This window comes from Diadema antillarum, unplaced genomic scaffold, assembly GCF_040938485.1.
Source record: "Diadema antillarum isolate AM-2024a unplaced genomic scaffold, OU_Dant_1.0 scf00000024, whole genome shotgun sequence".
NCBI classification, from domain to species: domain Eukaryota; kingdom Metazoa; phylum Echinodermata; class Echinoidea; order Diadematoida; family Diadematidae; genus Diadema; species Diadema antillarum.
The window spans coordinates 408,750-420,589 of NW_027270913.1; the positions used below are offsets into that span (position 1 = coordinate 408,750).

Sequence of the window (11,840 nt, forward strand, 5' to 3'; positions counted from 1 at the left end):
AAAAACAAACACACAAAGTCACGTATCCTTTAATATTTCAGTTATAACATTTTCATGTGTTACACAAGACTTTACAATGATGAAACGTTGACAGGAAATTGCATGCTATCAGTTTCTAAACATGCAAATTTCAACCCTGACTACTTGTAGTTTGCTAATTAATGCATCTACTCATGTTACTAATTCACTTACAATGTTGATAAGTAGAGATTACATAATGTTTTCATCTTTACTGTATTATAGAGAATTCCATCAATGTAACATTAGTCAATCTGACTGATTGGCTGGTGTGACTAGCCATAAGACAAAGTTTTGAAGGGGTTTAACTGCATACCAATGACACAAAGGCACATTACATGTATAACCTCATTACTGCCTTACCTTGTTTGTGCTGTTGAGCAGTACAAGGACATCTCCCTTCTTCATGGACACCTCACGAGGGCTCTTTTCCATGTAGTCATAGAGGGCCACTACATATTCCTTGCCGACATCCTCTGACACAGGGATGTCTTGTTGCTATGGGATACGAAGAGTTTCAAACAATTGCAAGCATTAGGCCAGCAAACTAATGCAGACTGATATCTCCCATGACACAAGTGAAACATGTGCTGGTATAACTCTCTAAATCAATACTGCATTTGAGAAAATCACAAGCCTACTAATCTGATTGATAAAAAAAGTCTTGATCACTTCTAATATTGCTTAAATCACAGTTACACGTGGAAAGAATAACAGACTGCTAAAGGAGGTCAGCAATGGAAGCTGACAAAATTGCAGAGTTTTGTCATTTCCCTACAAAGTAAAGTTGAATGCTTCTGAAAATCAACAGTGAGACACACATATAAATTAATTGACTTGTAAGATAAAGCTCCACTCCTTTACATTCAAAAGAATTCTACAATCAATTTTTCACATTATTCCTACTTTGTTAACAAACTAAATCACTCTGTATTGGGCACAATTGTGTGCCTAAATGATATCAAGCAGACTCATTTCCTCTAAAACAAAAGAAAAAGGGCATAGCTTTGTGCTCAGGAGGAATCAGGGAGGCCTGAGACAAAGTCTTCCAGTGAAACACAAGCTGACCCAGTGGGGTCTGGTTGACTTGCCCATCATACCAACTCCCAGTACCATGAACAGCCAAACCAAGATTGATAAGATAAGGAGTACCATGGAAAAAAAAAGAGCAGACAAATTGTTGTTGCTGTCAGGACATTTTTCTTTTCAGTGAACAATGCCACACATCTATGCCCTCAAAGGCTTGTCTATATTTTGTTATTTCATTGAACACTATAAAGTTTGTAGGACTTATTCCTGTTGCCAAGTTACACTGCACTTGTCCTTTTGATCATTCACTGGTAGAAAAGCAAAATAGAATACACGCATGCATTGGTCAATAGCAATCACTGGTTCGCTTGGCATCTTGTTGCATGATCATCAAACAGACATTCTTGCTTGGCATGAAACAGAAACCTGTTAATTATGCAGGAATATGAATTGATAACTTTGCTTTTTTTTTTAAAAGATACTTTGGCCAAAGTCTGCAGTGTGTAATTTCTTTTGCATCAAGCATGGTTTGATAACTGCTATTCATGATACAGAGACATTTAGGGAGTCATGCAGGGTATTAAAATTATTACATTTGGTGTATACTTTAAGTGGCTTTGGTCAAATAATAAATAAATCATGTTTGCATGCTGTTAGAAGGCCATACACTCTGCAACCTACACCTGACAAAAAACCAGTATCGTAACACCAACATACTGGTGCCCTCTGCACAAATCAAAACTTTTGGTGCAACATATGACCTCAGCAAACCTGGTGAGAGCTAGCAGTAACAATCCTCAAAACTGTTGATAAGTGATTAGAATATAATCACTTACAATTTACACATACACTCACAGTAAACAATACAGTATAACATAGGTCATGTTAAATCCTTGCCCAGTGGAAAAAAGGGAAAAAATGAAGACATCTATAATTTACATCTAATGATGAAAGATTTATGCATGTACAGAGTAATATAATGACATGACTTCACAGAAGATTGGGATACTGTTTCTTCTCCACAAAACAGAGTGCACTAATATAGGGGTCCCAGTGTTGGTTGATCTTGAACTTTGGATGACACATGGATACCAGTAGTAACACAGAATGAGTCCTTTTACCTATGACGTGATAATATGTTCACAATGTAACAAGGTGATTGCCATCTTAACAGAAGTCTATGCAATGTTCATACACAAAAACTTACAAGCCTAGAAATCTTCAGTCGTTCATCATTTACTGCTGTTACTATTCTTACACCTACATCCGTAACAAGGCCACTGTTGTTAAATATATAACAAATATTGTTATACAAATGCCCACGAACAATGTGACTTCGATGAAACTTCTCCTGTGAGAAAAATATCTTTAATGCAATTCACTTTGTCCACATTATCACTTAGCTTACCAATCTGTACTTGGTAACACTTACCCCGAACTTTTTACTATTTGATATACTCACTGCATATCTGCTGACAACTATTGGAAAATTGATAAAATTCAAATTCACGTATTCACTTTTGTCTCTTCCAGACATTGCATTAGAGCAGCGCTTTCTACGCCTACAATGCCAGACGAAATCAGCACCAATGCAGGAATCAACGAGATTTTAGAAAAAAGAAGATACCTTTTATACTCTTCATAATTTCATATAGAGTAGTAGAGGACTCAGCCAACAGGTAAACAGGGCAATATACAGAACAGACAACGAATCAGATTAAAGGAGAGATATTTTAGATATTCCACGACTGGAAAATGTGGAAGTGTGAAGACAAGCGAATCTTGTTAGTTGGACTAAGTTTTTATGCTTTGTTTGTAGGTGTGCATGTTGCTTTGCCAAAACTGACCCAGACTACCGGTATATAACGTTAACATCAAGACATGTGCTGCTGCCTAAACTTGAGGGGAAAAAAGAGTCTTGATGTAGAAAGGAACATTTACTTCCATTGAGAAAAGTTGCCACAGCGTTGCTGCATCTTGTCACAGAGCATAGGAAGAAAGAAATTCTTGCCACAACCCACCACCGCACATCTTGGTAACAATTGCAACAAGAATTCTTATTTAAAAAAACAACAACTCTGTCTGATGATATGGGATGTGTCTTTTTGTATGGCTGTTTAGATTTTAATTATCCATGAAAGTTGCCCTAATACACTTTGGATCGATTTTTACTTAAGTCTTTTTTTTTTTTTGATATTGCATCAAATTCCCTGACACAACTGTAGCGTCAAAAAATCAAGTCAAATATGTTGCGGTAAATACTTGTCAGTACACAATAATTGATCATTTTCTGATGAGGAATTCCTTGGAATTGATAATGATAATGAACATCGATTCAACTCTTTAACAAATAACTGACAACAATGGAATGATTCATGTGGTATTAGATAACATTAATCTACTTGTGACAGGAGGAATACAATCCATTGAAGACCATGAATCCCACGATATGAGGCACTCCTGGATGTGAAGACATGGTCACAGAATGAATAACATGTACTAAAACACTTAATTATTCAGCAACAATTTTCAAACATGAATCAAACCTCAACTGTCTCACACTAGATATCATTGATTGACATATATCACATACATTACTGTACGTATATTGTGACACCTGAACTCACAATTTCTGCTAACTTAATAAAGGTTAACAAGCTTCACATATCCCAGCTTTGGCTTCAAATAGCTGAAGTGCTTTCTCATGGAGAGGCAAGTGGATTATACCATGTTACACAATTTCAGCACCAAACAACCCATTTTTGTGTGTGCTTTTTTGTTGCTTAAAACAAAAACATTGTGAGAACACTCCTCCAAACAGTCTAGATGCATTCAATGTTAGTAAAGAGGTCACCTACATGTATTATGGCTGGCTTGCACACAACACAACTGGTTAGGCTCCAATTATTCCTGCCATATCACTCTGGCACTTACCCCAGTACAACACTCTGTATACATCCATACATCCATACACCAGGTTCACTGTACTACTGCATTTACATCCCAAGAATGGAGAATAATATCTCAAAGCTAGGTGAGCTTTGCTACATGAGAAACAGGGAATTTATATTAAAAGTTGGTCTGGTGTTGTAAGCCTTTTTAAAAAAAATCATTTCCCCTAGTATCTCATCTTTCTTGTTTACACTGTTACAAAGGAAATGAAAACAAATTTTGATTTATATTGATTTTATGCATGATGAGGACATAAAATGACCAATGAGAATTTTCTCAAATTTTGTTTAGGAGGGGGGGTGGGCAGTAATATTAATGTACTCATGCCTTTTTCAAGTTTTTCTTGAGATTTTTGAGCTTGGAGAAAACAAATTCCACAAATACCACTCATGATGTATGTTTCCTTAGTCAGCAGACATTCCTATTGCTTCAAAACAATAGTAATCAAAGGAAACCACATCTCTAGTCATGTAGCATAGACTGATCACTGCTCTGAAACACAGCTCTGGTACACCTTGTGTTTACAGTCGAAAGTTAACAGTGATGTCATCACAAATCGTTATAATTCTAGCTGCTGCAACAGAGACAGGTAAGTGTTAGAAGAGATGTCTCAACGATGGGTAAGTGCTGTGATGTCAAAGAAAGTGATGTGAGAGGCAAAGTCTGTCTACTCTCTAGCAATGCACTAAAAATCTAAAAGGAGTTTTGCACGCATGAATGAGGGGCTGGCTACTTGGAATTGAAAAAACACTGTCCAATAAATATCAAGGAAAGAGCCAGATGCGCCTGGTCACTCTCTTTCCGTCTTTTCGCAACGACTTACATTTCCACGCTTGGCGAGGAGAGGATCATACTGAAAGGACGACAGAAGAGATGACTCGAAAAATGGAGATGAGAAAGTTCAGTTTAAACAAGAAAAAAAAAAAACAGACAGAAAAAAATCAGTTGGAAATATATAGCTGGATAGCAACCAGGTGAAAATAGAAGAAGAAATCGTTAGGGAGATGTTACCTTTCCTATTAGTCTAACCTAAAAGAAATAAACAGTCAAAATATACTAACCATTAAAATCTATCAAATATTTATCAATTTCCATCACAACATTAGGAATTACTATCAGCATTAATTGAACATGAGTTAGGATGAAAACAAATAATATTACTGCCTGATTACCAAGCAGGCTGCCAAACTGACAAAACGGGTGTCTTCTACAAAGTAATGGAAAGCAGCTCTGCACATTCATCTCAAATGCCACTAGGAAGTTTTTGTTCAAATGCCAACAGTCAGGCCTTGCAAGAAAATTCACAATGTCTCAGAGCCTGACATCATCTCATACACTGTATGCTAGAACACACACCAAAACTCCCTGCTAACTCAACTAACATTCAACACATTAACCTGATCCTAATTGTCACCTTTCTCAATAGATTCTTCTTCCTTGATGATATGCCTCATTTAGGCAAGGTAAAAACTTAAGTGTTAGCAGAATTGTGACATAAAGCAAATGCTGGATGTAAAGAGAAGGGTTTGTGTCTTACCCGACAGCTCTCTGCCTGTTTCTTGAGTAGGTCAATGGTGGTGCGGTAGGCGATCAGATCTGCCATCAGTGTCTTGTGCTTCTTCAGCTGGGACTGTGGCAAGAGATAGGAGAGAGATTGGAACAATTACCACTCTTGTTCATATTCAAGGGTTAACAATAAGCTTCTTCTTTAGTCAAATACAATGAAAAAAAAAATGCCTGCAATTGTCTGTAAATCTCCGTATACAATGACAATAAGAAAGTCCTCGGTGAAGACACCACAATACCACGTAACGAGTGCATTTTGGTATCAAACATTCATTCAATTTATCATAATGCTCACTATTGGTAATGATGTTATTCTTCAGGCATTGGCATTGGCACTGCTATCTGCAAGTTTTCTTGCAAGTATTAGCTGTTGCAAGGACAGGCAAGCCTAAATCAAGCATTGTAGTTGCCATGGACAATCTATGTAAAGGACTGATCCATGAATTGAAACTATAAAATTGGGTAATCACCTCCAGGATTCCTTTTTCATGTCACAGTACTAGCACTGAGAGTAGGTTCTTATAATTTCCTAGTCTTCATATGCAACCAGGTCCTGGTCTTGGACCTGAAGGTCTAGACGGGACTATTTGGAACTGATCAGCCCTTACCTCAGCACTGTCTTCATCCTTGCCGTAGTCCTCACTGGCGACAATGGGCTCTTTTTCTTGCATCCAAGACTCAGCCTCATTTGCGTCAGCGAAGTACTGCTGGGCCTCAAGGGAATCCTCAAGGTCCTCCTTTCGTTGAGCTATCTTGTCCTGAAGGAGGCAAAGTGGACAATGGCAAAATATTCAGTCACTTATAGAATCAATTAACTCTGACCAGTTTAGTGCCTTGTGTCACGATTAACTGACATTGTTTACAAGCAAAATATACATCTTACTTACATCTTACTTTTTACTCAACTCAAACACCAAGTGCAAATAAAATGCTCCAGTAACTGTTTAGAATATAGCATAGTTCACAATACCTGGTGTTTTTTTTTTTGTGTGTGTGTTTTTCTTTTTCTGGAGGTGTAATATGACATAATGATGGCATCTAAAATCCAAGGAATTTGTGCTCACCTTCAGATTCTGCCATTTCTCCTCAAGTCCCTTCACCTTGGTATTAATATCATCAGAAGCAAAGTGACCTAAAAGGAAACATATAAATCTTGGGTCAATGTAGGCAAGTTTTAGATAAGTGTAGGATTTGTTAAAGAAATTAAAGTAAATTCATACAAGAATTATAAACAGATTATAGATCTTGGCTCATTTCCCCTATCACAGTAATCATTAAAACAGGTATTTTGGACATGATAAATATGGGATTTTCTTGTAAAAAATATCAGTTTACTGTATGTCTGCATGAAGTCTCATCTTTTCAGTGACTTACAGCTAACCGAGTGAAGTATCATAAGTAAATGACTGAGTTAAAATGCCATAACTGTCACTTCATTGTTGGGTTGAGCCTTTCTTGCAACAAACACAACAACAAAGAAAATTCTGGTCAACTCAGTTCCCATTCATACCAGTGCCAAGAATAGATCTCTAACATCATGAAGTCTCGCACTCTCAACATGTTTGTGAATAACTGTACATGTTGCTTGTCTTCAAAGATGAAAGACAGAAATCTAACGACATCTAGAGGAAATCAGACGGCACCTTCATCCACCATCTGCTGTCCAGTCTTGCAGACGATCTTGATCCTCGGCTCGTGGCCCTGGACCTCCGTCTGCAGGGCCTGGTGTTTCTTGATCAGGTTCTGCACTCCGATCAGATCCCGCCCGCGGTTCGTGGAGGCTGCCAGCGGCTCCTTCTCGCGAATCCACGACTCCTCGTCGTCGACATCGCGCAAGAACTCATGGAGGCGGTGGGCGGCCTCCAGCTTCTGCTTGCGAGCCTGCAGAGGAGCCTGTGGAGGGGAGCAAAAATGGTCAAAACGGGTCATTCTCTCACCCCTTACATCCCTCCTTCCCTACATAGCAGGTGGCAGATCTCTATCTCTCCTGATTTCCACCAACAGAGACATTTGGTGGCAGCTGTGTAACAGTTGCATCGTCACAGCTTTCACAGCGCAGAAGGTGGTTTTAAGAAAGTGAGTTTCAGTCCTTATGTATAACTCTTTCCTTGAGGTTATTCAAGCACACACAGGTTGAACGTCTATCAGTTCAGTCCTGATTAGTGCTGCCTATGATGGTGGTATCATTCGCTCAGGGCAGGTATACAATGGATTTCAGTACCTGACAATTTTCATTTTATCCAATCTCACCCTTCCTTACCTCCCCCCCCCCCCCCCCCCCCCCCATCATGTAAAAATAAGTTAAACTGCACATAAAGGACCTCATTATGCAGTCACATTATCAGATCATTGTCATATCTATTTTCATCCCACAACAATCATTGTCACTGTCATCATCATCTTCATCATCACCATCATCATCATCATCATCATCATCTCCATCATCATCACCATTCATCATCACATTCACCATCTTCATGATGACAGACACCATCTTCAGGATTGACATCTTTCCAACAGTTTATTTGTGCTAACTAGGTATGTCTCCTTTAGTAATCCAAGCCAGGTCAGCCTGGAGCAAGCATCTTACCTTGAGTGCCTCCACCTTGGTGGCAACAATTTGCTCTTTCTCTGTGATCTCGTTGGCGCCAAAGTGGGAGGCGCGGGCCATCTCTGTGGTCTGTTGCCGGGTGGCCTGGATGGCCGTCTCCTTGGCTCCGATGTCATTCTCCAGGAGGTCCAGCTTGGCCCGGAGCTTCTGCACAGACACAAGATCCTGGAGGGGCAAAGACAGTATCAATCATTATGAATGATTGTGAGCAGACACATTTCCTATCGACCCAAAATACAATGTTCCATTGATCAGCTTAGTTATTTCTTCCACTCATGGTAATTGTAGCGTTATTTCTCGCTTTCATAAAGTTGTTGCAGAATATTGTACAACAAAAGTCTGAAGTCTCCAAAACAAGACATCCATGGATTTCTAAAATAAACTTTTAAAGTTTGCATATCAATTACCATTTCTGAACAGAATTCATAAACAGATTGCCAGAGCCATGATAACCAACAAACGATATAGAGATAAGAAAATCAAACACAAAAGAATCATCATCCATGATTGGATCTCAGAATCTGTTCCATCATTACTTTATAACGAACATCTAATCCAGGGCTCGACACCAACTTTTTTCTCTGGTGGCTCATTCAGGCCACTTAAATTTTTAACTCTTAAATTTTGGTGGCCCCAAAAAGAAATGTAGTGGCCCAACATAAAGGAAAACATGACAATCTATTTTGAATCTTGAGTGCCCAACTGAGCTACCAAAAGATAAGTTTTTTCTGGCCCGCCATCAATTTTTATCAGCCCTAGGCCACCGTGTTACTGCTAATGTCAAGGCCTGTCTAATCCCTATCCATAATCTTATCGACGTAACATCCATAAGGCTAACAGACAAGGGAACATGAATCGAAGTACAGCACTCACCTTTCCAATGTCATCTGAGCCAAGGATGGCATCAAAGTCAGTCAGGGAGGTGGCAATCTCATCAATGTTACGAGTCACTACAGCAGCTTCTGTGGCCTGGGAGAGTTTCTGGGCTGTAGGGTCATTTCACACAAAAAATATCGGAAGGTTGACATTTTGCTTCTTAGTTTTTGAAACAATACAAAGTGCAATACATGTAAGTTCTGCTGCCCAAAAATAAATTTCAGTTAATATAATTGACAATTAGTTAGTCTGAATGCTTCTACTATTGTTGATGAGCTCTAACAGAAATCACATTTCTGTGTTTCTTTCAACACATCAATTCCATGATACCATAATGAGATTGCTTGAAAGGGTTATCATATGTAAATACATCACAGTAATAAAAATCTCGATCACAATTAAGGTGCATGACTTCAGCAACGCACACACAAGATGCTGCTAGATGGATGTTAAAATGTTACATTGTGTTCTAATGACATGTGTAATCTTTTAATACTCTAACATGTTTAATCTATTGCCTTTCTAACCACCATTAGGAAGAAAGGATCTGACAGCATGTGATATAACATGGTATACATATGACACATCCATTCACAATGGCTTTTTGGCACGATCAGTCCAGAATGACACAATGGCATTTATAACTGTCTGAAAGTTATCTAATCTCTGAATACAAAATCCTTGCAGAAACAAACAAACAAACAAACAATAAGTGAAGACAAGGAAAGACCAGGATCAGTGCACAAGGAACTCACTCTTCTCCTCAGACTGGTTCAGGAGGGTCATCCAAAGCTCATTGAGGCTCTCCAGGCGACGCCGAATCTCGTCCGAGTTGTAGTGATCCTCGGCGATCATGGCGTTACCCTCGTCCCGAACCTTACTGATGCGCTGCTGGTTGGCCTGGAGCTCTGATTCGAAGACAGCATGCTTCTGGGCTTTGCGCTGCAGGTTGGTGGGGTCCTATACCACAAGATGGTGAACAAAAGTACAGTATTACAAGATAGTGAGGGAGATAGCATCAATCAAAGGCTGTCATTTTAAAGCTTGATTCAGAAGAACTATTTCAAGCTCACGCCAGAACCCAGAAACTTCAAAAGAGATTGGCGCAATCACAAGTAACTTTGATGATGAGCTTCAACCAGCACAATGACGTGTAATCAATGGCAGTGGTATGTGCTATAAAAGCGCCATATCACCGCCATTTGTCTTAGAATTTAATTTCTTTGCACTGAACAAGAGGAAACTCAAACTAGCTCTAAGGATAATTACATGATGTTGGAGTATATATGAAATTCACGGTATGCACGGTATTGGTTGGTGGCTTTGCCTGAATGAACAAGTTCACTTTTCACTTTGTGAAAACCCCAGATTTGCATCATCTTAAAACTGTGAAGGATTGCATAAATGATCACAAAATATCTGAATGACACACATGTATGTCTTCAATACCATGAGATCATACATTTTTCTCATGTGTGAAAATTTCTTGAACAGAAATGGTGCGATGATTGATATCATGTTTTTACAAGCAATACGATCACACAAATAATTTTGTTGCTTCTACTCGAACCATTCAGGGCTTTCTTTTGATGCACATTTAAAAGTAAACTGACATCTAGGTCATGTCTATTCTAAGCTATTTCATACCACCATACCACTCTCCTGAGTGCACAAAGACTGTGTCCTTTCTCTCCTCTGTGATATAGAGGAGACTGAGACCAAAGTTGGTTTACCTTGTACGACTCATCAGAGGTTCCCTTGACCTTCTCTCGGATCCAGGCCTCCACCTCGTCTGCATCCCGGTCAAACTGCTGGTAGCGGTAGGAGTCCTCCAGCAGTCGGCGACGACGGCTCGTCTTGTCAATGAGGGCAGCACGACGCTCCAGAAGCTGAAAAGACCAGGGAGAAAAGAGATAATACAAGATTTTTTAGTATACTAGCTGATTTCCTGACATTTTCTTGTATCAAATAAAATGGACATAAAATTACAAATCAGCCCTGGTTTTGCTGAATGCAAGCAACTGGGAGATGTCAACGAATCAGGTGACTGAGGGCTTCAAGTTTTCACACAAATTGTTTTACCTCGAGAGATTTTACTGATCGTGACAAGTGCTCAGATCATGGGAAATGAAAAAAATGTACTCAATATGAATACCCCTAGCAAATTAAACAATAGGCACATGACTACAAGTTAACTTACAGGGCGTTCATGTGTCAATTACAATGTGCATTTCTTTCCCCTACATCCACCCTGTATAATTTGCAAACCCACTGCTGGATAAGATATTAATCATCTTCCTACAAATCTTGTGTTCATGAGAGTGAAGTAATCAGCTAGTTTGCAATCTATTGAATCAAACATGTCAAACAACTGAGAGATTTGTTGAGTCTTTAAACCATCAAATCAGATTTGTTGGTCCTTTAGACCATCACATAGACAGGGTTGCACTACAATGTATAGCATTGACTCACCTCATTCCTGTGCTGGTCTACATCAGGTGCTGCATAGTGTTCACTCTCAATTAACTTAGTGGCAAAGTCATCCAAAGCCTGCATTGTGACAAAAAAATGAATACAAGAAATAGTGTAATGCATATAACCTTATGCAGATCAATATTTATATTGATTATACTCATATTTTCCATCTCTTTCTCATACTCTACTTCAAATCAACATTTTGCTGTTCACCATTATTTCATAGATATCATCATGTCAAAAAAAAAGAAAAAAAAGATGCAATTGCGCAATGTTTCAGTCTATCATTACGAGATGATAGTATATAACCATT

At 38.8% G+C, this 11,840-nt stretch overlaps 1 protein-coding gene across 1 annotated transcript in view; it reads right to left on the bottom strand.

Moving 5' to 3' along the window:
* Positions 1-11,840, bottom strand: part of LOC139733250 (spectrin alpha chain, non-erythrocytic 1-like) — a 58,924-nt gene that overhangs the window by 25,317 nt on the left and 21,767 nt on the right. Inside the window, exons 14-24 of the mRNA XM_071644093.1 lie at positions 11,525-11,602; positions 10,786-10,941; positions 9,808-10,012; positions 9,050-9,162; positions 8,156-8,341; positions 7,209-7,458; positions 6,630-6,697; positions 6,174-6,323; positions 5,537-5,629; positions 4,823-4,852; positions 382-516 (exon numbers count right to left, since the gene is read on the bottom strand). Of these exons, the coding sequence (XP_071500194.1) occupies positions 382-516; positions 4,823-4,852; positions 5,537-5,629; positions 6,174-6,323; positions 6,630-6,697; positions 7,209-7,458; positions 8,156-8,341; positions 9,050-9,162; positions 9,808-10,012; positions 10,786-10,941; positions 11,525-11,602 (1,464 nt within the window). The remainder of the gene's footprint in view (positions 1-381; positions 517-4,822; positions 4,853-5,536; positions 5,630-6,173; positions 6,324-6,629; positions 6,698-7,208; positions 7,459-8,155; positions 8,342-9,049; positions 9,163-9,807; positions 10,013-10,785; positions 10,942-11,524; positions 11,603-11,840) is intronic.